Genomic DNA, 26,579 nt, shown 5'->3' on the forward strand with positions numbered 1-26,579 from the left:
CGGAAAATTGAAATTTGTTGGCACTAGATTTGATCTTGCCAGGGAAATTGAGGAGTAATCAAGTCACCTTTGATTTGATAATTAGATAACGATCGTCGGGTTGACGAACCACGATTCATCCTCCAAGAGTCAATATTAGTCTTGTTCATCACGAGTGATTGTAGTGGCGGCCCTCAGCATTTGATAAGCGGGTTGAGAGTGTGACAAGTGAAGATGTCACAATGTGCCTGATGGTTTCTCTCCAATGAAATAGATGCAACCACCTTATTTGAGCAGATGGCTGATGCCTACCTCGAGATCCAAGTCTCCTGGGTGCGAACACCAGTCGGGCCATCACTTTTGTCTTTCAAAGGTTGAGCTCATGAGATGCACTTTATGAGTTTTGAACTTTCATGATGTTGTATTGTGTCTGAGAGATACAAGATATCCATGTATGCAATGTTTGGTGACTTTACAAACACCACCCTGTGATCAAATGCAGGTCAATGTAGGCTAAACCAGAGGGAGGTTTGGCCAGTACTGATCATGATGCATCTTTGACAAAGTTTGAAGTTTCTAGAGCTGTGACTGACACCAGACAATTGGTAGGAGAGGGTACAATCAGCTTAGATCAGTCGAGTCTGCTGACAACAATATCCAACAAAGCCATTCATCAAAACTAATCGATACTTGTTAAAACCCATCTCATCATGTCACCCTCCTCCCCATCGATTATAATCCCGTCTCACTGGAGCCAAACTAAACAAGTCATCAATGCACATCCCGTCCCTGCAATTTCCTCATTAACTCTGAGCTTGTCAATACTGTTCTGCTCTCAGAATGTCGCTTACTTTCTAATGATATTGACCAATACTGAATACAGCAGAAAAATATCCTACATTGCCTAAAGCAACATCATATTGGATATTGAGGGTTGAATGATATCGCCTTTGAAGCAGAAATGGCTTCTAGAGTGAGTCTCAGTGACGTATTTCTGTCAGCCAAGCTCATTCATGTTTGAACACAAACACAAAGCAAACTGAAGCCATTCTCTATACTGGGGAGATGCTTATCAAGACTGGTAAGCACCACAGCAAATATGAACCTTGAAACTGACACATGCAGTGAAATGACATAGTTTTCATTCAACCATTCATACCTCCACAATAGCCATTGAAACATAATAACACGCCATAGCCAGAAAAACAAAACACAGCCATTCAAGATTGGTTCAAGTCGCGCATCAATCTTTACAAAAACAATGCGACAACAGTTATTGCTAATGCCATGCGAGCGGGAACCGCAAACTGTCTCTGGTGATAGGTGCGTAATGAAAGGCAACTGCTGCCGACGTGACCAGATTAAAGGCAACCAGACTGATTAGGTGCTACTTGATGTTGAACGGATCGCACTGGTGACGGCAAATTGGTCCCGCTATTGGTGCGGAGGGAAGTGCTACCATTCTTCACTGTAACACCATATCTCTCTCCGACCTATTGTAAACCACTTTGAGAAGAATGTTCTTGAGTGATTTCTGTGTTTGACAAGCTGGACTTGTCACACTAAGTCTTACATTGAACTGAATGTATGACATCTCAAGATATTGTGGTTGTTTGGAAAGTGACGTATGATATAAAACAGAGTAGAGTAGGATTTGGGAAAAAGATTAAATTTCAAATTTGTAGTTTAAAGAAATTTCAGAAGATCGTGAAAAAAACAGATTTAAGAATGAGAATTTTGAAAAATTGAAATTTGGCTTATTTATTGAGGATTCAATGAAAAAACATCTATAATTGGAACAAGAATGTGCTGATCACAACAGACGTCCAAATCAGGATGGAATTGAGCAACAACAAGATATAAAAGTGCCATGCAAGAGTAAAAAGTGCGTCTACACATGGTGGTTTGATTGTGAGACAACATCGAGACTGGACTTGGTGTGAATGGTGACTCAAATTATCAAGTTTCTGGGTTCTGTTTTTTTATAATTTTCGTCAATCGAGGGTGGCTTTGTGGACTTGTGACAAGGTTTTGCATTTGTGATCACACAAATCACTTCACACCAGATTTTGTGATCACATTTTGTGATCGTACCAGATTTGATAATCAAGTGCAAGAAACGTAAATAAAGTGGGAACATTTAGACAAGTGGACCTACCAAACTGACCAAGCAGTCGTGCGATCTTCCTGGTCAAAGCGATAAATGTACTATCCTTATCTGAGTGCAGGTAAAAGGGGAGAAAGAAAAGTAGATTAAGGTTTGAGGATGAAGAACGGTTTTTATTGAAAACACACTGCTTGAAAACTTCATAAATGGTTTAGAAATACGACCATTTATTCTATCTGAAGACTATCTTTAATGAGGAAGAAAGATAAAAGCTTTGAAGGCAAAAAGAAAATGAGGTAACATTGAAGATGAAGACCACTTTTTGCTTGGTTACAAAAGTGTAGATCTAGTATAGTAATACTCAGAGAGAAATGTGAGTATGTAGAAAGAAGAGCTCATCACTTATTCCTATTTTCGAAAAAAATGTTCTAACCGGAATTCTGGGAAAACACATGATACATACTATCAGCTGTCAGAATAATGAATGAAGGACCCTGGATCCAAGTCTATGAATCTTAAAATATCACCAGCACGCCTCATTTCTATCTCGATCAATATGTATTAATTGAAAATACCAGAATACTATAGATAATGAATGGTATTGCACCATACAATCATTCCACAACGTAGAGCTCCATCTGCTTTCTAGTTTTACCCTTGGAATAAGTTTCTACAGAACACTGACAAAGCCAAAGCAGGAACAGTGACGAAGCCAAAGCAGGCATGTCTGAAGTCTGACAAGGTGTCGTCTCTCCTTGGCAGGAAATGAGCTCTCACCAAGACCACCACAAACTCCTTTATCATCAAGACACAAGTCTGATTAGTAGGTGGTTGTAAGAGATATCATTTCTTTTACATATTTCACATCAAAGAGACATTTTTCAAATGATAGTAATTGATTCAATGGAGGCTTGGCTTTGTGCAATTTAGTCTATTTGGGAAGAAGGGTAAGGCAGGGTGACATTCTTTCCCCTTGTCTGTTTCTCTTATTTGCAAAGTGAAGTAAAAGCAGGTTATGCTAAGGGTATTGATGGCTTGGTATGGATTTTCAATCTCTGGAATTTCTGTGACTCTTGTACCTAATTGCTAATATCATATAATCACGTCGCTACCGCGGCCCACTCATCAATATGATTCTAAACACTCTCATCCAACCCGCAGAGTAGCGTGTAAAACACCTGCCTGCAGCGATGACAGAGCAACGCGGCACTCATTACGTCCTAATGGCACGTACCGCTCAGTCTTGCTTCAACTCACATCTACGCCTTTTGATCTTATAGCTTCTTGATGACGTTAGAGATGTTTTTTATCATTAGGTGTGACGGAATCATTGCGAAATCAAAGCGATACAGATCAACTGGCCTTCATAGGGAATATTGGCGAAAATGTTTCTGTCAAGCTTGATTGAGATATCAAGGGGCAACCAGGCAAAGAATGAGCCCAAGGAACAGCCTCATCGCTAGAATGCTTGTCATGCCATCATAGCCCGCAACGCGCTCATCTGATTATTCAGCAAACCATCCAATAACTCAGCCCAAGTAATCTGCCCACAGGATGCATGTAGCCATTACAAGCCACTGATCTAAATGCCTGGTTAAGCTTCGGTACTTCTGTAGTTTTCCTCAATCCAATTGTTTATGCCGTTTTCCTATAATTCCCGTCGTACGTTTGCCCGCAGGACGCTACCGAGAATCAAATTGGTGGAGTGAATTGCGGTAATGTGGGAATTTATTGGATCATAAAGAAAGTGGCTGCGTTGGTGCATTTAATCAAGTCACCGAGATGGACACACGGACACGGGTTGTTATCTTCCTCGTCCATGATGGAGGGCGGCTTTTTAAAGCACGTCACGCCACGGGCGAGAAGTATGTTTATGATGTTGGGATTGATCGAGTAGCCAGCCTCCGGGTGTGTCTGTAAAGTTAATGGTGAGCAGCACCACAGAGTCAGCAGACATTTTGTGATAAAGTATTTGCATGTGCAATAGACAAATCCAAAGTTGGCCGATTAGGCCCAGTCTCTGCCCATCTACAGACGGAGTCTTCCTGTCATTACACCATCAAGTCATAATGTCACATCATGAAGCCACAACTGTAGTACCAAAGCCAAAGCCTGTTTGTAGAAGCCACAAATTCACACAGGACAAGCCTACTTTGGTTCTGTAATCATGAATTTGGTCATGTTATATATCGCGGACACAGCTCCAGAAAAACCCAATGGTTGTCGTTATTTATTGTGCAATAGAGCCATAATGTGCCAGATAGGAAGGATAATTGGGGGAAATTCTAACAAATACAAGTAAACATACCTTTTCACACTAACAGCGGCCATTAAAGCACTCCCTGGTCTACATGGATGCTGATCACAATACTAATATGACATGATTGGTGCAGTATAGAAATGACGCAATTCGAGAGAGAATAACGGCCAAATTACTCCTCGCCTCATTAGAATGCTGATCCATGGAGTCAGTCTCAGTCTAGATACCATTCATACCTTCCAATCATCGCCTGATCTAACAATAATGTGACGTGGAAACACTAGGTTGGAATATTCTTAGGTCTTTGTCGGCATGTGGGAGGATAGCCAAGTTGACAGAAATGCTCGGGTTATACGATCTCACTTACATTACTTCCTCAAATTCTGTGTAATGATAGAAGGACAGCAACCCTTTGGCAGTATGATACCATCGGATGGTGGACTGTCTTTGCCAGACAGTGAATGAGTGTTAGTCTCCTTGTTTCCTGACCTTGTAACTTCTTGCCACCCCACCAAAGCCCTATCGATCAGCCCCAGCATCCCAGTTACATAACGTAAATGAACAACAACTCCCTGACCATGTCGCCGTATTGATCCGGAACTCTCCAGTCATAGAGGGGTCATTCTGCTCCATCATCAATAGAGTAGTGGATTAGGTTGGACAGCACAGATCCTTTGTCGCAGTACTGTCCCTCCAATCATATGGGAGAGGTCTCGGAATGATTTCCGACATTTGCTCAGATAACTCCCATATTATCCTCTTAGCGCTGCCTTGTCAATCCCATCTCATGTTCACGCTTTCACCTGTGATGGTAATACGCAGCAGATAAGCCTGATGGTTGCAGAGATTTGCAGCATGACAAAGCTGAGCATGAGTTTACTTTGACCCTTTCATTGTGTCTGCCACGATGTTAAGCCGATTCTCATCTTCAATGACCCAGGGAGCAGAGTGTGAGGATGATCCATTACAGTTTGACTACAAGCTGCTGGGATATTAAAGGACTGGAGAAGTATCGAGACAGACCACCTGGCTGACACTAGATGGCTTCAGAGTTTCTGTGCAGAAGGTGCTTGTGTACAGTTCCCTAAGCTGTGAAGGAATCATCCTCTATGACCACAAACTCTTAGGCACTAATGCGTATCATTGCACCTTCTATACCATCTCACAAAGTGTGAACCAGGGCCCAATTGTTTAGAATAGCCGGCAGTCTTACTCACTGAGCTTTGAATAAGATAGTCAAAGTTATCATCCCAGTGTCTTCAAACAAAGTTAGCCATGAATGTGTGTTAGCAGTTTATAGATTTCAGCTTCTCCAGGGTCCAATACCCGCCAGCTAAGTCAAACCCAGTTCAATATCAAAGTGAGACGACTTCTTATGAGTACATTAAATAGATATAAAAGTGAGTCATCTAGTATGAGCAATATCTACTGAACTTGTCTCGCCATACTTATTGATAGGCTCGAGTTGGACTCAACACACGTTGCAAGGAATACTCAAATGGATTTTCAATGTCTCTTACGTATGCGGACAAAGTCACCTTGAATTGGGATAGAATGAGCATCCACTTCATGTTCTAAACCAATATGAAAATCACGACTGTGATATCCTAGTCTACTCATGTTACTACAGATGGCGTATATACTAGAGAGTCTCGCCAGAGGACATGCCACATTATTGAAAACCGTTCTTTGATCTGGCGGAGGTATGTCGAATGGGATGGAAGTCCCTTGGGACGACATTCTCTCTCTACCAAGAACCCTCAGGGTAGGCATCTAAATATGTTCAGAACCTGTTTACGCTCAGGACGAGACATGCTAATTAAGATTTCTCATTTGGTATTGGAAGGAGTGGCAGTGGTGATTGCTTGGCATGGCACTGCATAGAGTGGCACCAAAATATTTTTTTCACTTTTTTTTTCTGCTCAAAATGAAGAAACATCATCAGTCCCAAAAAATTTTGGCTTTGAAAATTGTTCAGAATTTTTTCCCAATAACTCCTGTTCAATCTCAACCTAATGTGTTCTGCTCATTCAACTGTGTTTTGTACAGTAATCCTTGGCTATTGATCAGGCACCGGGAATAGTGATTTAATCCAATAATCATACATCTCCATATTTACACATCGATCAGTATTGATTGGTCAATGCACATTAATCAGATGTTGATGACATCCTTCACTTCAACAACTGATGATCTCATATGCTGCCAAATGCCAAGGCACAAACCGGAAGTTCAAAATGTCAAGGAATACTCTACCTCGAGTCTTTCCCTCAGAATGAACTTTCCTGCTGGATTTGACACTAATTATGAAGGACAAGATGAAGAAGCTACTTCATCGTTGAATAATCTGTGATTGCATGTCAAACTAACTAAAGATTCCGAAAAGAAAATCGTCTGAATAACTTCATTGAGAATTCCACTTCCAACAGAAACATTCAAATGAAATGCGATCATATTTTTTCCATGGCGTAACCGTGAGCATGAAATGATTGGTGTGGATATTGGAGAACTTCACCGCCCGGCAGCATCCCGCTGGGCCATGATCAAAGACGTAACAAGCTCGGGGACTCGCTACTGATCACACCCAAGACGCTCTGCTACGATATTGATTCAGAAGTGGTTATTGGCAACGGAGTGTTGTTGCGATCAGCCGTAAATACGAAAGCCGACGGGAAAAAAGCAGATGTGTCAGTATCAACATTGGGATATTTTGGTAGGAAATCCATCGAGGCTGAGGGAAAGACTGTTCTGACAGATTACAGTGAAATGAAGTGAAGAGAGCAGCCAAGGACAGAAGAAGGAGGAAAGGGGTGTTGTCTAATATATGCAGGGAAAGCTTGCATCACTTTGTCCCCTTCACAACACAGTTAGTTTCAGGACAACATCTAGTTTCAGTACTACTACACGACCAAACCGCTCTCTCCATCCACCACACAAAACACATCCTATGATATCCTGCATAATGAACAATTCACCCTCAACAAGACGCACGAAAAACAATTTTCTCCTCCTCTGCCATGAATGCTTGATTGCATGTGCGATCATTTCCTCACAAAATGGCTGCCAACTCAAAGAAAAATCCCATTTGGTTCGTCTTTTAGTTTTTGCTGCGGTTTATTGAGCTTATAAATCCATCAATCTCTGTCCGCTTTATTGATTTTAACCCTTTACCCGGCTATTCTCAAAACGGTGCAAAAGATAAACAAGCATTTTTAATCCTTCCACTCAATGAACCAATGAAATTTTCAAACATGCCTGACAACACACGCCAGAAGTGTTCCCACCTGGGGCCATTTTACCAATTCAAAAATAAATTGAATTTCTACACTTTTTGTTCTAATTGATCTGCTAATGTTTTTTCCAGCCAATCAGAACACAGAAAGCCAAGTGCCAATCATCACTTCTTCATAGGAAGCTCATTGAGTTTTTCACGAAGTGAATGCGATCGTACGGCTACTTTTCCAGTTTCTTTCTGGAACCAAGAGTATCAGATTGTGATACTGGCAAGGTAGAGGTAATGGAGTAAGCAGACCAGCAGGTTGCGGGCAGACCATATGCCAGCCGACAGTTCATATCATCATTTCACCAGCACACTTTTCAAATCGATTTTAAAACCAGTGAATCACTCAAGCATTAACCCTCCACTGGGACATCTCCTCATGCATTGGTTGTCGCAAGGAATACCGCAAGGATGGAGCTTGCTTTTAGTGTAACCCATGCTGTCATCCACATCACGTTTTCCCAAGCTCTCTGTCTGCCACATGTGACATTTATGAATGCCTCAGCTTCCCAACAACAACAGTCATAAGGAATAGACACTGGCACTTGTTTCCTCGGCTACCAATGGCAACAGGTGTGGCTCAATGTACTCTAACGCTGTGTGACATTTACCGCAGAAAGTAAGATTGATAACTGGAGGAAAGGCATGGGACATTAACCAGCGAGAACATCCTCTCCTTGGACAATAGCTGGGTAATAAAGATAAAAATTCTATAACCTAGCATCCATCTAATCCCTTCATGCTCGTAACTTCTGGTGAATCGTGATTGAGAGGAATAATGCGTGAAAGGTCGTACCAAGCAGATTTGATGACATCAACATCAGGCATCTTGAGAATATCAGTATTTGTGGACTCTTCTTCTTTGCTTTGACATTCCGGTCAGAATACAAAACAAGACATCTGTGTGCTGATACCCTTCTTAGCTCTTTTTCTGCATTTCCTCGGACACACTTAAGTAAGGCTTCTTCCCCTCAGAGCCTGAAGAAAGGCCCCACTCTGTCACAGTTATTATGCCCCTCCTCGAGACCGTCTTGAGAGGCTCTTGTCTGCAGTAATTGAGTTTTGCTTCGAGTCTGACTTTGACAGAACGAGAACGCAGCAGTCATACCAGTCTCAATCAAACTGTGCAGGAATCAATCAGGGCTTCAGTAAATCAGTGTCCACACCAATGCACAGGGTTGTACATCTCATGTTAGGATGACACGAGTTCTTCAACGCTACCTATGAAATATCTTTATGAATGGAGGTCTTGATTTGTCAGGCAAGGCACTCATCCAAATCTATACTAGAGACCAGACATAAGATTCATACCATCATCAGCACATACCCTGCAGTTGAAATGTTGGTGAGATATGGCTGTAACTTTTCACGGGTTAGAATGCCCCCAGCGAGTTGACCTATCCACTGATAATGAGTGTGAGTTCTGTTACTCCTGAAAAAGTTCAACACCATCAAGATCTCTTCTTGTAATCCAGTTCTGCAGTGCTAAAAGCCTTCACCTATACATTATGTATCTTTTGGTATTAAACGATTCACCAGCAAGAAGTATTAAACCACCTGCTGAGACTACATACCAATAGATGCTCTATATCCCATTACCAGAGTTGAGCACCTTCCTTACTTTGTTAATTAACCTTCTTTTTGCGGCCTGGAATCTTCATGTATGTCAATTAAGTAGGAGGCATTCATCTCCTGCTAATGGCTTGTCAGGGTTCAGACAAAACAGTGTTACACTCCAAATACTGTTACACTCTGTTTCCACTCGGTTCTAAGGTACTGTAACCAGGAAACACCAAGAACATCTTCTTGTTCTTTCTCAGGACCGAGATATACCTGGATTTAAAAGAATCTACCCTTTAGAAATGTGGTATCATACCTATCTTAACGCAGTAGCCTTATCATGTCTGCGTCAGAGTGATACACGTATTTGCCTTCTTCATTTCCTTGAACATTTCATGCGTTATCTTTCTGAATGAATTCCTCTTCAGAGGAGAAACCAACTCTGTGGTTCTGCGACTTTACCACATGCCTTGCCAACTGAGCAGCCTTCCTTGTTGGCTTGCATCAAAGACATCAGAACTGCCTGTTCTTCCTAGGGCAAATCCTCCTCTTGTTACTCCCGACTGTTTTTGCTGAAGGTGCATATCATGTCAATCTATACAGTACCAAGGCAGAGACACCCCAACAGAACTGCTTGTTCAGTGAATCCACCTCTGGTGAAGATGTTTGTTATTGGCAGACAGTGCATACATGCCCATCCAGGCCGAGCTTTAAGCTACCTCCACAACAGGTGGTTGCACTTCATACAAGGTGACTTGCATTCTCTGACGTAGCCTTGTTCATTCCCAAGGCACCTAGACTTCCTGATCAATGGGATATCCGAAGGGTGTTGGTCTATTCAATGATCAGACCTAACTCCCTTGTCTACATATTGGAATACTATCTCTACTAGCGCTGGAATGCTATTAAAGCCTCCCATTACTGACTAAAAAACTAGCATCTTTCCATGAATCCTATTGTAGAAAAAGACTTAAAGTCTGGTTTGTAATATATCAGTGGTGAACTCACAGTGGGCTGAATAAGACACCTATCATAGTGTCTGTTTTGTCTTGTGTTGGATATGAGAAAGGCCAGAAAGATATCCACGGCCTACGTTACAACCAGCTTCTTGTCTTCCTTTGATAAAGTACTCTCTCTTTCTTCTTTGAGATTTCAAGCTTACCGTTTGGTGTCAAATTCTTAAGAGAGGATCTTGAGAGAAGAAGAGGCTGTTGAAGACGCAGAGTTCTGGTATCATTTACCAGTCTAAGGGAGCATTCAGACACACTTCATTCATAAACTTCCTTTGAAAGGATGACGAAAGCTACATTGCTGGAGTGATGGGCTGTACATGCTGGCAGTCTTTCTGCCGAGGCTGAATCAAAGGGGATAACAGTGTTTTGTCCAACATCCTGACAGAACAGCCCAAAACACAAGTCAGCAAAAAATATACGCTTAAAAAGACAACCTGGGCAGCCTAAATCTTGGTCATCACGTTCCTGTTCACATTATCCAATTCCTTCACCAGCAGGAGGCTCATGGGTCATTTCCCGGCTCAGTAAACCTATTGCCGGGAGCCTCAGTGGTCACCCTATAGATGGCAAGGTTTTTTTGTGCAGGAATTGATGAAGTCAAAATGGGCTCCGTAGACCAATGGGCCATGGTGCAGTTCAGAGGGAATGATGAAGAACTATTGGAAACCTTAGACAGACTCTGTTTCAAGATTGAAAGAGAATGTTCTAGATAAAAATAATGCTGAAGACATCTCTTCCTCATCATTCCATTATCATTATACACCATGTTTTCCTCCAAATTCACAGAGCCACAGCCCACTAACATGGCCAGCAAGAATTCGAAATAGGCAGGCATAATCTTGTAAAAGATAAACCATATGTCTGGCCCTATAAACAAGTTAGTGTGGATGTTTAAGCAACTGCTTTAGCACAGACATACAGTGTTCCAGGAACTTGCTAAACTCCTTGATATACCAATAACTGTTTGTTTGAATAGACACCCAAAGAGGCTATGAATGCTTCTTTTTTATTTGCGGCTAACTCTTTGAACTGTCAGATGACCTGAGAGCCTGTTGCAGTTGTTGCCACGATCGCACTTCCACAGTTTTTAACTCTAGCGAATTTGTTGCTCATGGTGTTTAGCCAGCTTTTGAGATCACATGATGCCATTATTCTGCCATTATAGTAGCCCAGGACAATGCCATGTGTTATGCAGCAGATGATCAGTTTTTGTCTAACATTCCTTCTCATTTTGTTTTTGTGCTTTCGTGCAAGAATGTGGTGAATTCTGATTGCACCTCTGAGTAGGGTTTTTATTGGACATGTGACTGAAAAAGAAGCGAAGTAGCTAGAGATTGTGTGACAGGACTATCACATGATATAGCAGACAGTGGCTCTTCCCACCATAAGGCAGAACATTTGAGAATTTTCCAATGGCTGAGTGTCACACCAATATTTCAATAGCTGTGTGTAAGATGATAAGCTCTGCTGTAGTTGACATCATACTAGTAGAGTACTGTTTAGAAGGGCAAAGCAGTCCAATGACTCTGTGACATACCAGTCTTGCAAATATCGTTTGAGCGGGCAAAGCAGCTTGGTCAAGTGTTACGGATTCTTACCCTGCCACAATTCTCAGCTACTGTCATCCGTCTTCGAATGCATATTAACCACGCTATTCACTCTCCGACCATAATCATGTTACCAGATGATAAATGGTGATAACGTTTATGCATCTAATAACTAGCGGAACCCAGCCTTGATGGTGAAAAACACGGCCAATAGAAGGGAGGTAATGAGAGATGCTGACGGAGATTACTTCACCTGGCTTTGTAGAAGAGCGGCAAGTGATTGTATTCGGAAGAGTTGAACCGTGGTTAGTTCAGGGGCTGGGAATAGTAACACAAAAACTCAGTTGAGTCCCTTCATCAAAACACTGAAGCAGAACAACTATGGAACAATGCTGATTTACATAACTGTAAACTTGCCATTTGTGAGCCAGTTGATGCTATTGACAAACACTGAACCAACATTCAGCCGCGGTTTCTGGTACACGTAGCTTTCACCAAAACTGAAGCAAATGGGACTCAACATGTCAAGATACTCAAAAAGCCACACCTTACAAGTATAAAATGAATAAATCCAACCTCTCAGACATTCTCTATCAAATCAGAATCATGATTCCAGTCCACTTGACCTATAATTAATTGAAATGTTTCCTCAGAGCTGCGTGATTCATTAAAGACGGGATATGAATTGATAATCAGCCAACCACACCTCTTCAGTTTGTAAGGAATGGAGGAAATACTTCAAATCCTGAACATACATCACGGGTCACCATTCATACTGGTAAGAAATGAATGAAATACTTGAAGTGAATTGCGCACACCCAGTTTGTTGCCTATTTTTACATGTTCGTGATTTGGTAGCGTTCTCTTCAGGAACTTGTGTAGTGGAATTCCATCTTGATTACTGGTGCAGCACTCTGTAATTGTTTCATCCTTTCAGAGAGAGAAAACAAAATAACCTTGCTCACCCCACCAGGCATCTTTGAGATGATCTCTAAGGCTACCAGTAACTCTATTCATCTGCTACTTGCAAGAAAAAAACTAATACTTTCTTCTGGACACGATATCAATATGAGCCGGTATATGATGAAAAAAACATCGAGCATCAGCAGAGATGAGAATGTCTGAGTCTGTCCATGTGGTCAACATTGATTCTGTCCGAGCGTTATTGATGACGGAAAACGGCCGGGTTGTATTTGCCAATGAATGATAATGACCGTAACCAGCCAATCAGGTATGAAGCGTGATTAATGAGCAGCAATCTCCATTTTGAACACTCACAATTGGTACAGCAAGGTTCAGCTGAAGAGTTTATTGGACTCGGAATGAGGTCTATTCATTAGGTATTCCTCGAAAGTGTGACGGAGGGCAACTAAAGGGACTGTGCTTTACTGTGCCATCTCGGAGAATGTGTCCAGATGAACACAGAAGCTCTTGAGATCTTGAAGCCACTCTGTCAAACGCTTGTTCCTATTTGTGGACAGGTCATGTGGCTTCCTTGATGAATTTCAATCTATGATCAACTGAAATCAGTGCCAAGGTTAAATGTGACCCGCTCTACCAAAACTAGGCGCTTGTTGCATCTGAACTTGACAGGTTGATACGGACTTGTTGTTCATTTCCCTATTGTAGACCTTTTGTGAAATGTGACCAAATCAGTTTGTAATAGATTTCACAAAAGGTCTACAAAAGGGAAATGAACAACTCCGTATCAACCTGTCAAGTTCAGATGCAACAAGCGCCTAGTTTTGGTAGAGCGGGTCATAAATGGGTTGCATGATCACTGAAGTTTGTTTCATGCAACTGCACTATATTCACTCATTGTGTCTCTTTTGTTCACCAAACCAAAAGCCATTCGCAGCCTATCAGCCAATGGAAGCGCCCTGTGTTCTCAGCCATTTCCAGTTACTGATTAAAGTGGTACTGGCCTTGGGAACCAGTCAGTGGTGGAATGTGAAGCAGTTCTTTTACCTGGTGTATAACTCAGCTGAACAGCCTAAGGCTTGTATTCAGTAGCATCAACCACTGGAAAGTTATACTCGGTTCCATATTCCACATCAGCGCAGACCCAGGATTCAGGGCTGTGGGTTTGAACCCTGGTCTGATCGCTGCCTTGTCTTTCACATCAGAGGTGAGCACTGAAATAACAGCAGCCACTTGATATTCCAAAGTGCCTCCACGGAGACCTATAGTGACAGTGCTTTGACACAGACCTGGTCATCGGAAAGTGCTATAGAAAAACTGTCATTACCAGCTTAGACATTGGAAGAACCGTCCAAACAATTAAAACTACAGCCCTCGATTAGTTGATATGAACAAGGTCACATCAATTGTAATGCAGACAAAACCTATTCATTCTTCATTACTTTTAATTGTACCTTTTGTCTGAAACATTATTTCATTATTACAACCCTATTCGTGGCAATAAAATGTAGACCAGGTTTGGCATGTTTCTTGTCAATCATGAAGAACAATGTACTATAGAGCCAAATAAATACGAATTTCATCACCAATTATTCCTAAATAAAGAATCCAATTTGAGGCTAATTAGCAGCCAGAAAAATGCACCCTTAAGTATAGGAAATCACGAATAATTATCTACTCATTACAAAGGACCATGCATCCAGGCCTGGATAGTTACTTGAGCTGGTGTTTACTATAGAGAGAGAAGTTTCAGTGATGCCACAACAAAATCGACATCCTGAGAAATCGATCACCAGTTTCAGTGATTTGAACTGAGAGATTTCCAACAACCACGACACTCCTGCATCCCACGTTCATATCTTCCCTCCACTCCCTGATCAACGCGATCCATCAAAGACATGCGTAACCGGGCAGAAAATTGTATTTCATACTCAATACATTGACGAATGGATCAAATTCTTTGGGGACCATTTGGGGATTCTTGCGGAAAGATCGGAGAACTTGTAGGTCTTCAAGCAGGAAGAACGATTTATTCAGAGCCGTGTTGACGTCTTTCCTGTCTGTTATCGGCAAAGCCATATGTGGGAAGATTTGTGATGTCAGTATTTCCTTGGCCAGGTTGTTCAATATGCCAAGAGAGGCCCTTCACTGCCACAGGCGGCAGGATAATGTGGTCTGAGGGGGGCAAAACACCCCTTTTCTTCACAAATCTGCATCAAAACGACGTGCTCTCTGCAGATCATTTCCAGTTTTGAGCAAGTTTCTAATTATTTTGCCGTGACTCCCATCATCAAAAGATCTCCACGTCGCCTGACACCGCACAAAACACTGACACTCCCCTTGATTGATGCAACATTTGAAGAGCTAAATCAAAAATACTTTTTCTTCCTTTTCGTGTTCATGCAGTCGTAAGCAGGCGCCTCGTCTAATAGTCCTGGTGCTATGGGACTGCCGATCAGATAACGTAGAGGCAATGCATTGGAGCATGAGGTTTTTGTCCTCATTTTGCTACGATGAAATTATTCTCAAAGTACAGTTTTTGCCCCAGTACAGATTTTCATGGAGTACTGTTTGGTAGGTTTTTATTGGCCAATCCCCTAATTGGTAAGAGTAAGGACTAAGCTAACAAACGACTATTAATAACTGTTGTGGGTTGCAGCAATAACGTTGGTTGTTCGTGAGAACCTTAAGTGTTGATGACCACGAATTTCACTTGAGGATGAAGCAAGTTCCTTTCTCCCATTTCAGTTACTTCTCAAACTTGGCTCTGTACTGGTGCCCTAGGCGGAGCAAATGCTTGGCAGGGCTCACCTTGCATGGGTCTAAATGGCTGGTTAATAATGCGTCACCCAGCAATCCAAACCTGGCAGGAGGTGAGGGTAATGGAGTAGAAGATGGATGAAAAATCGCCAGTTAGTTCATCAGAGCGAACACTGGAGATAGGTGAGAAATGGTCTGATATGACAGGATCTGAGTGGCATGGCAGTAGTTCCTGGCTCCTCTAATGGATCAGGCAGGTATAACTCCCGATGAGCAACCATGCAAGTCTTCCTCAGCAAAGCTGGTGAGAAGGCATCAAGGGAAAGACGGCTGGATTGGCATCAAACCGAAAGGGTTAACGGAGTGACCCTTTCATCTTGGCTCATCTCTTTCGTGTGCACCCTCATTTACTCATCTCAAGATTAACCAAGAAGTGAATGAGGGCCGTCTTACAACCAATTTGATAATGTGTTTGATGTCTAATTCATTTGTGCGGGGTAATCTTCAGGGTTAGTCATACTGATTAGCAAGGTTGTGGGGTCACCATTAATGTCAGTAGCCTTCCACGGAGGATTTAAGCGAAATCGACTCATGAATGTGTACAACGAGTTTACAAAATGGTCTTCAACAAAGACAAGCTGTGTCTTGAATGTGCAGGGTGGTGCTGTTATCTTTTCTGACCTCACTCTTGGCAGTGGTTGTCACCAAACCTCGCTAGAGTGGAGCAGTCAATTGTGCAACCCCTCAGCTAAGCCATGGTTCGCCCTACATTTGAGCTTCACCCATGCAGCGTTTCATGAGAGAACCAATTTCTGAAACCTCCTTGCTACAATACTAACACGAATCATACAGAAAAACTCAAGGGAAATTGACCCGATCATCGCGTGACGAGCTGCGCGCAAACGACAAAACCATTGATCGGACATGGTACATTCGACTGAGTTTCGATTCATCGGAGCTAATCACGTCGTCGCTGCTTTTTCATAAAAAATTGCTGTTTGCCCGAAGATGGTTGGTAATATTAGAATTGATCGAGACTCGTTTCACCGACGGGATTATGAATGTGATTTCTCTGCCATCGCGATATTGGTTTGTTTGCTGTCGCAGTCTGGATTGAAATTGCTATGGGTTTGCTCTCAGGTCTCTCTCGTCTCGGTAAATAGTTACAAACAATTTTTCTGGCAACTTGATTTTTTTCTAAGTGAAGATACCATACCATGATAGTACCACAGGGGAGGGTGGGAGAGGGTGGAGGGGATGGCACACAAGCTCTTCCAGCTGGTTATTGACTCTCCACTCTTTCCATATTGATGAGCTTTTGAAACAAGGCCCGAGGAAGCCATGGTGAAAGTGACGTACACATTGGGCTCAATTCAGTGAACAGGTGTACTTTTTACTGGTTCCATTGGTGTCACCAATTGTGACCAATTATTGTGAGTGGAGTAATCCTGAAGACAATGGAGTATGAGGTGAGAGAAGAACAGGTAGAGGCAGTAAAACCACTTTCTATTCACTAAAGAAGGTGATTTGCATCAGAAATGTCCTTTATCATGGGTTGTATTAAGTCACTCAGCACAACAAAGCTCTCTAAGATCACAATATTATTGAACCTCAATGCCTTCTGGGTCAAATGTGTATAAAGAGTTCAAAAACAAACTATTTGTATAATTGACATTATTTGGCCAATTAGGAAATGGCAGAGGTCACGCTGGTTAACAGTTTGGGGTTGGTGCAAGTCATTTGAGCAGAGCGAAAACCACATTGGATCGTTCAGTTCACCTTTTCTCAGCTAAGAGCCTTGAATCAAAGAACTCAGGTGTGACATCAATTCTTCACACAGAATGAGTCAACCCTGTTTGATCCCCTGGAAACCTGGTTTCATCTTTCAGCAGGTGCGCTACTGTTTTCATCTTAATCAGAATCTGCCACTGGAACCTTGAAGCAACCAGCAGCGATCTCCATACCAAGAGGGAGCGGTAAAGATCTGGTTACTTTCATAACATGATGACTTCAAATTGAAAGCATTGGTTATTGATCTGATGATCTGGTATGCTTTCTGAGATAAGACTATGAGCAGAGCTTGCCACTGAAACTGACAAGAAGCCAGGACCTATCTGTGGTAAGCTCCATATCAGAGGGATTGGCACTGATCTGGTTACACATCATAATATGATGTCTTCAACTCCCATGATCCTGGAATGTATTGAATTGAATCTGCGATTCAGTTTGGAGCAGGAGCTGCAGAGGTTGCTGTCTGAACCTTGAGGCACCAGGGGTTGGTTGTGGCAATCTCTGTGTAGTGAGCACGGATTGAAGGTGATCTGCTTAGTTGATCAAAGACCCACGGTGAAACTAGGAACACTACATCAGTGAGCTTAGTATTGGAACCTTAAGGCATCAAAGGTTAGTTGTGACAAGGTGGATGGAAGGTGATCTGATGATGACACAAGGAAGGTATTACAAGGGTCTCCCCAACCTAAAGGTGTAACTGGTTACCCTGCACAGTCTCTAGAGCTGTGATCATGATGCCCGTTACCTAAAGGTGTAACTGGTAACCCTGCACAGTCTCTAGAGCTGTGATCATGATGCCCGTTACCTAAAGGTGTAACTGGTAACCCTGCACAGTCTCTAGAGCTGTGATCATGATGCCTGTTGTTCTCTTGAGAAGCCACCAATCCCCTAAACTGTGATTTCAACATCTACTCTAAGTTAGTAACACTAATAATGGTCTTAAACACCAATGTTACTAACTGAGCCGTTATCGTCTTGCAAAGTAACTCGCTTGATGCTATTCAATGTGTCTGCCACAATGAAATGACCGCAACCTTTCAATGCTGTCGACCATCTTGTATCGAACATCCATAATGGACAGATTGCATCGTGTCTGCTCATGTCAAGACCATGCCTTGCCTCCCCGAGATAACCAGCCGAAGTCAATCTAAGTACGTAGGTCATTCACTGGTATGTCATTCAAGATGGACAATCACAACAACCTAACAAGTATTGACGCCCTCGAGATCACGTATCGAAAGTCTATATCATGATTTGATGGACTGATCAAATCGTTCGTGCTTGATGGCAGCTCTAGTGATTCGTCCGATCGCTCATTGGTTGGATAGATATGCCAGTTCGGTACACAGCGATTCTCGCGGGGACCATCCATCTTCAGGGCTAGTAACCGTGGATTATTCCCACTCCTGCTGGCTGTCAAGTGTTAAATTGGAGTCTAGTGTTGTGGACTCGCTCTTCAAGTTACTTTCAGTTAGGGATGTGGGGATGTGGGCACTGATCAATTCTATAACCCAGAATGGGTTGGTGAGGGCTAGATTCTAACCAGCGAGGAAAATGAAACAGTTGACATGTCAGAATGGGCTGGCTTCCTGGTCTGACTGTAGCTGACCAAAATAGCCAGTACAGTTCACTGCACAAAGGGAGTGCATACCTGACTGCACCCTTAGTCACCATAGTGGTGATCCCATGGCCAAGCCTGTTGTAATGACCAATATGATGAGCCAATACTCCACATAATAACCTCATTATTACTGACCAATATATAAATACCCAAAGTAAATGATGATTAACTGGACTTTCAGTGCAGTGTACTATCATTCTGCCACAGTTTATTTGAAACCAGTTATTACGCAGGGCAGAAATTATGACATACATCACTTTGTCCACTCCACCTCTCTCTCTCTCCCAAAATTGAATTCTCTCTAAAGTACAGAACACACCAATGAAAACAAACATCCCATTGAGTGTTTTCTGATGCAGTTTTGCAAGTAGCAAGACAGACAGCATCAAGTGTTATGAATCGACTGGTAATTGAGGCTGCCTTGGCTCAAGTTGTTCAGCATGCACCACAAGAGTCAATTAGAAAAGAAGTTCTCGGCAATCGCAAATGTGGGTTTATATGAAAAATGAAGCTTTGGTAATAGTGGGTTCACTGTGTGGTTGAGCAGTACTGGTTTTCTTGTGGTTTATTAATGGACTGTTTCTGTTGATATAAAGCCTGTGTGCTTCAGTGATACATTGCTGCAGGACGAACTTTCATCAACAGCGACCACATCAGTGTGAAAATGATGCCATATCAAGAAAATTCCTACTATAACTAAATGGCTTTCCAATGACTGCGGCTGATAACTGCAGGTAATCAAGGAGAGTCGTAATGGCAGTATATGCTTAGGAATGTTGTTTGGGTTCAGTAAATCCATGTACAACTCACTCACCATGAGTTGTGTACAGGAAAGGTAAAAGAAAGGTCAAATAGATAGGCGGTATCTTGAAAGAGAGAAAGAAGCTTAAAGCATTGGATATTGGAAGGAGGGAAACTTTATTCCTTCATGCCAAAAAGGCCAAGAGAATCCCAAACCTCCCCAGACACAAACGGTTTATCTCCCTGACATCCTTGGCCACTCAGAAACTGGCAAACCAGCATCCATCGTTCACTTGGACACATTTTCATGAAAAAAGTGCCAGCAGCACTTGCAAGTCTGACAGGCTTTCTATTGAAGTTAATCCTCCCTAAATTGGTTTGTCATTCAATTGGGCAGCAGCCACCTCATCGGTAATCAATCGTGGCAGTTTGCTAGCCGAACGTCTCAAATTACACATTGATTACTAGTTCCATTACGGCAAAGTGAGTCTTGGAATCAATTCGTTGTCATAATTGTTCAGATTTGAATCCGATATGTCCAGATCTTGGTTCATTAAGGGCACAGAATGAAGAGACAGCATAACATGATATGGTTTGATGGTTGTGAGTAACTTTTCTGACGACACATGTTGCTCAGCAAACAAGGCTGCCAGAGAAAGATCAGATCAACACGTTAGGGGTTAAACTGATCTCTCAACATGGGAACTCAGCCTGTGGCACTACCATCTAGTCATGAATAGGATGTAACAGTTTTGTCAATATCAACCTGTGTATATCTCCACTAAAGTCAAAGCTATTGCCCCAAGCTGTATATCTTGGAAACGATTCTAGACATCAAGGTTGTATTAGTCCACGAAACATGGTAATATGAAACATTGAATGTGTGCTGAGAGCAAAGATGGATTGATGAACAATATACTGTGGACAAGGCTTGTTGGCTTTTGATTTACCAAGCCAGAGGCCCAGGGGTCTTGTGGACTTTGAAAGTTGAAAGACAGAATGACAAACCAAAGGTTCCAGTGGTCATGTAGAGTTAATGGAAGGTTTTCTGGCCCACAGGTGCACTCTCAGCACTTCTTGAGATGTTTGCATTTTGAGGCTAAGAAAGTGGAAACAACTCAATTTTCGACGAATTTGATAAAGTCTGATGAAATATATAACTCACTTATTCCGCTTGTTGTGTGTGACGTCCTCGGTGAAGCTGCGACATGATTATTATCCAATCCCTGCACATATCCATCCTGAGGTATCCGAGTTTGCATGTACGGTGTAAAGTGTCCATTAGTTTTCATTTTGGGCCGATGATGACCCTGGAGTATCGCCGTGTCACTTGTTTGGCGGATGTGGTTGCCATTGTTTCTTTGTGAGGCGTTGTACACTGAAAGATAGAAATCAACATAGTCCGTGTTACATTTTGAGCAAAGATCCAAAGTTTGAAGTTACTCAACAGAACTTTTTCTGTTTCAGTCTCCCAACGAATTGCCAGGTATCATTTTGTCCGATCTCTTGGTGAAAGTTCCAACTCTATTCTTCTGAAACTGAACAAGGGGAGCAATTGTGTTCATAAACAGTGATGCCTAAGTTGCCCGTTGCCTCTGTCAACAACAGAGAACTGCAGAAGAAGTTGCAGGGAAACCACTCAGTGTCCTCTGTTATCCTTCTTATGAAACAAACACCTGACCATAACATACAGACTGTGCTGTAAGTCCCTTGTACATGAGTGCATGAGTATCACTCAGGGCAGGAATAACATGTTCAGCAACACTGCTCCTTCACTGCTCCACTACAACTGGTTTTCCTCTGTTCTGGGTCATAAAGAAATCAAGGTTGTTCATAAGTCTGGTAGACTTAAGATACAATGCGAACATTTGATCCCGATTTTGATGTGCAACAGCATCACCGACAAGAAGTGAGCAACGATACATTTGGAATTTGAAACCTAAACAGTAGCAGTAGAGATACCACAGACAAGTTCTGAATTTCAAAGTCATTTGTGCACTCACCAAAAGGGGGAGAGAGAGAGGGCATGTATGCCAAATGGATTATGATACTAGACCAGTTGGCCTGAGAATTCTCCCCTTGGGAAACTGAAACGAACACCATAATGAAACTGTGATTCACGCCTAAACAATTTAGCGGGAGTAAGATTTCCAGCCATCTTATCATCTTGATTTTCATTCCAGGAGCTGATCAATACAGAATCTCCTGTTTCAATTTTGAATTTGATCGTTTCGTTTAGTAATGGTGTTCCTGTTGGATCCAGTGAACCCCAGTAAGAGGGGCATGAGCGTAACCTGGTATAAGACTGGGAACAATCTTTCTTTGCCACGTGCCCTGCCTTGATTGAGATGCCAAGACACTCCGCATCATCTCACGATCAACAAGATACATAAAACATTCTATAACCAACAACCGCCTCTTAAAATGTCAGCGGCATTATACCGCCGAGTCGTTTTATGACTCGTGGCATTGTTCATTACAGGGGAAGGCGAGAAAATATTGAGCTAAAATCGTCTATTATCGCAGATTATTGATTCTAGTCACCTTAACACTCGGATGTGGAGCGAACTGTACCCGGCGAGGTTGATGAAGAGCCATGGGTGTTAACACCTTCTCTTCAACTCAACGCAAGAACGGGGAAATCCTTCATGTATATTTGGCAGATAGGGGAGGTTTGTTCTTGACAATTTGATGGATCGGTGACCGATTGTTAGAGACCGACTTTTGCCGGTTAAATCGCAACTTCAGCACTGGATCAGTTCTGCCTAGCCAGTGGCCAGCCTTGAGGAGCTTCATGGACTTTCACTCGGCACTTACCAAGCTTGGTGTGGGCAAAGGGAGGAACCACTTTCAAAACGTAAACAAGAAGCACTGAAATGGGTCAAGTAGCACACCTTATTCACCTTCTTCAAGAAATCAATACATCAATCAATATCAAGCCCACATACACTTTTTCTGCAGGTAACATTTGATATTTTCCATCACTGATGTGTTTAGTTATATTCTATTTATATTCCAAGACTGAGCTGCTGAAACTAAACATAGATTCAGGTGGTAGGGGAGTGAAAGAGTAAATGCCACACTGATGTGTTTGTTCCAGCCGGAAAAGATCTGTTGGCCTTGATATTCACATTACGCTTTACTCTCTACTCATAAATTAATCACAATTAGCCAGTTGACAGCCACCAGGGCAGGCAAAGAAAGGCTACAACAAACATCTAACATGAGCACCTTTTAAATATTTATCCACTCAAAGCTTTGAACTATCTCTGGCAGTTTTGAAAACCATTAAATGTGACAAACTCGTCCATTATTTACAAACAGAAGAGGGAGGGGCGATCCCATGTACATGATGCACGAGAGGGTTCGGCTTACTAGAAAGTACAGTGCGGAGCCCAATCAAATGTGCCGTTCTGGACCCATGCGTCCTCCCATAGCAGGCCTTTGGACCTTGGTTCATTTCAAAGGTGAAATCTGAAGGCCCATGAGAGGTTCAGGTGGAGGGGAAGAGCAGAGCAAATGGTGTTCAGTCAGTGGAATGTGATTCCAGTTCAACTTCTATTATACTACAATCAGGTGCTTTTGAGGATTGATATCAGTGAAAGGAAGGTGTGCCGAGCACAAAACAACAAGGTGAAATCAACCATGTGGTGATCTGATTTATTTCAGAAGAAGGATATGTTACGAATGCAGAGTTGAAGAATGGTTTGTTTCCGCTTCGGAAAAAGAAGTTGGGCGGGCTACCAGTAGGCCTACAAATGTTAGAAAGGAGGAGTGTGTGGTGAAGTGGCTGTAGAGTGTTCAATTGCTGATTAAGAAGTTATGGGTATGAATCCCTTCCACAGCTCCTAGACACTTTGTCCTCTCCGCTGTGGAGGACGAGCTGGCCCTAATCTTTAGAAGCCAAAGCTTCTCAGCCAACACCTGTTTTCTGACAAGCTGGTAATATACCAGGTAGCTTAAAAACAGTGTTTCACAAAACACCAAGTTTCAGCATAAAACCAAAATAACTTAAAGGTCTATTTTCTACATCAAACGAGCTTCAAAAAGTGTTTACATCTGGTTCAGGATTTCAAAATATTGTATGTGACTGAAAAATACAGTGGGTGTAGCCAGATTTTATTCGTTATTGAATCTGATACGATCGGAAGCTCATCGAACATTCTTCACAGAACACATCTTCTGGTTAGCATGTTTGATATGATAACTGGTGAGGTAATGTACCTTGATGCTAAATCAATACTTCAGCCCCAATGTTAAAAATACATGATGAGTCAACAATACCCGATCAAACATCCAAAGAAAAACACCAGCCAGAAAGAACAATATGTTTTAAAGGTGGATTCTATTCTGACCTGGAGCAGGGTTCTTGAGGAGAGAGTACATGACAGTGAGTTGATACCTATCTTTGCCTTTGATGCAAACTCTGTCAACTGAAAGCTGTACTCAACTCAAATCAATTCAATGGTTGACATTTCTTGTCTTTCTAAAGGAAAGATAGTTCAGACGTTTCAAAACAAATGCCTGTACGGTGCAGTTAGAATCAGTCTATTGTATACTTACAGTCTCCCTCACAAAGTGGACAGTCCTCGCTACTGAACATACACATGTAGCAACGCTCATGGCCACACGTGTCGATAAGACGGCGCTTCTTGCCCTTGTCAAACGGCAGGTGGCAGGCAGGGCAGATCTCCATGCTCTGTGCCTCCATCGCAAACGTCGAGAAGCTGTTACGGATCACATGGACTTCTGCAATCAGACAAACAGGGTTCTAATTAGCATAAAGTTACGCCATCTAATGAAGTTTGTGTGAGTTGCCCTAGGGGACAACAAGCTACTGTGGCAAAGGGAAAACAATCACAAAATTAGAGTTTTAAAACAGAAACCACAAGTTCCCAACACAAAACTTTCACTATCATAATATGCCCTCACATATCCTGGTTTTAAAGCCCATCAATATCAAGATATCCTGGAGAACTTTCATGATGATTTCCCAAGCGTGGGCTGAGTAGTTGAAGCGTATTGAACTGAATCCTGCACTGTTTACAACCTGAGTCGAAGAGACGATAATACCGCCAGTCTACGCATGCGATATGAATGAAGATATAAACTGGGCGGGGACAATAACATACACCATTCAAGATTTCACAATACCAAACCCACTTCCTGAAACCAGGTTAACCACGAGACGTTCATTGAGGAAATATTATATCTAAACCACAGAACTAGATCAGTCAGACCTGTTCAAACCTGGCTGTCGATATTTCAAATATTTTATAGACTGTTTTAAAAAACGGTTCAATAAAAATACTATATGCAGACACAAAGTCTGTGACCTGAGTGACCTAACATCAACTTTGATTTGAGACAAATGCCAGGTGGGCCCCTTGGTTAATGTAATGAAAATGTCATCGGAAAGCAATAGAATTTCATGAGATCATAATGCATAAATTGAAATGCAATATTTCAAATAACTGAAATAATTCACCATCAGTATATTCAAATCATCCCTAGATGTGCTGCAAACATGCTAATTGCAAATGGATAATCATATGTAAATCGTGAATTGAGCATAATTTTATATCGTTATGCTCCATAAAAAACAAATTGCCTAACTCAATTCTTGGCGAAAGTTAGATGACATCTGCCTATCTGAACTCCCAACCATGTGTAGACAGAGGTGTCAGGCGGCCAACCACAATATTGCTACTTCAGCTCGACCAAGTGTCTCAGCCCTCCTGTCCAACAATGACCATGGTCTCATTTCCAAGTATATGACATGACAAGACGCTATACTAGAATCAGGACACATTTTTTAAATATCTACACGATAAAAAACAACACAAGTTTAGTTAGGTGCATACTGGAGTGTTATGGGTTATTTGGCATATTTTACCAATGGCGCCAGATAATTGACTTCAACTTCAGGGAATTTAATCAACAGATGAACTCAGACATACCCGCATGTTGTGATAGAATAAAGGTGAAATTTGAGACACACACATAGGTACAGGGACTTGTATGTTTCTCAAAAGGACCATGGGGGATAAGGAGGAGAATTCGAAGTAAAGACAAACGCAATATACGTACATGAGTGAGACACAGGCCTGAAGTAGACTATAGAATGGGAGAGACCTTTGGGGTTAATTCTTCATGCATTACTATATAAATGAAAATATTACTCTTGAAAATTCAAAATAAAACATGAATGAACTTATGAATTAATTTTATGGTCCTAAGACGCCAACAATAGTGTGCTTCCAGGACCGGATGTCAATGTTTTCCTATAGCGCTTAGTGAAAAGACTCGATGAATGGCAGAAGCATGTTGGACAGAACATGTCCAAATCTTAGGCCTATTTTAAAACTTTTTTCATGTGCTTTCCATTCAGTCATACATCTAGGCCTACACTTTAAAAGGTGCCTGTTCTCTCCAGCACTCATTCATAAGTTTTATAAGTTTGACATGGTTTGCGGTTTCAAGTGTTTTCACACCAGAGACCTAGAGCATTACCAGGCAGATCCAGGTTACAAGCATCTTATATTCCTGTGTTCTGAGTCTCTCAACCCCATGTCAGCAGAGAACCTGCTCCCTTGTTTTAAATACCAAATTCACTTCTTCTTTAATTTAGGTGTTTGGGTCTGGGGATCTTGCGGAACATGTGTTGGATTTTGGGTAATAATATGTGTTTGGGATTGGGATTTTGATTCTGTGGGATGGTATCACTATAGTAAATTGGGTGTGTGGTTTCAAACTGAGTTCACTGCAGTATTGAAGGTTTACTAGCACAACAACTCATGAAAGTTTATGTCTTAAAGGAAGACTATAGGCAGGAGGAAGAGGGTCCAATTGGATGTATATCAGTACAATAGTACATACAGGGCAATCCTGCCAACAACAATCCCCTTAAACAGGACGATACAGAAAATGGACTGACTCAGACCTCCAGGCAATGAACCCCAGACCCAACAAATCTATCAATACAAAAGAACCCATACA

At 42.0% G+C, this 26,579-nt stretch overlaps 1 protein-coding gene across 6 annotated transcripts in view; it reads right to left on the reverse strand.

Moving 5' to 3' along the window:
- Positions 1-26,579, reverse strand: part of LOC135498217 (protein TANC2-like) — a 99,835-nt gene that overhangs the window by 35,601 nt on the left and 37,655 nt on the right. For 5 of the 6 annotated variants that reach the window (XM_064788424.1, XM_064788426.1, XM_064788423.1 and 2 more), the window contains 3 exons: positions 24,144-24,329; positions 20,746-20,958; positions 2,138-2,197 (listed from right to left, as the gene is read on the reverse strand). In XM_064788424.1, the coding sequence (XP_064644494.1) occupies positions 2,138-2,197; positions 20,746-20,958; positions 24,144-24,329 (459 nt within the window). The remainder of the gene's footprint in view (positions 1-2,137; positions 2,198-20,745; positions 20,959-24,143; positions 24,330-26,579) is intronic. The other variant, XM_064788425.1, reaches the window with a different exon arrangement.

This window comes from Lineus longissimus, chromosome 13 (genome assembly GCF_910592395.1).
Source record: "Lineus longissimus chromosome 13, tnLinLong1.2, whole genome shotgun sequence".
Taxonomy (NCBI): domain Eukaryota; kingdom Metazoa; phylum Nemertea; class Pilidiophora; order Heteronemertea; family Lineidae; genus Lineus; species Lineus longissimus.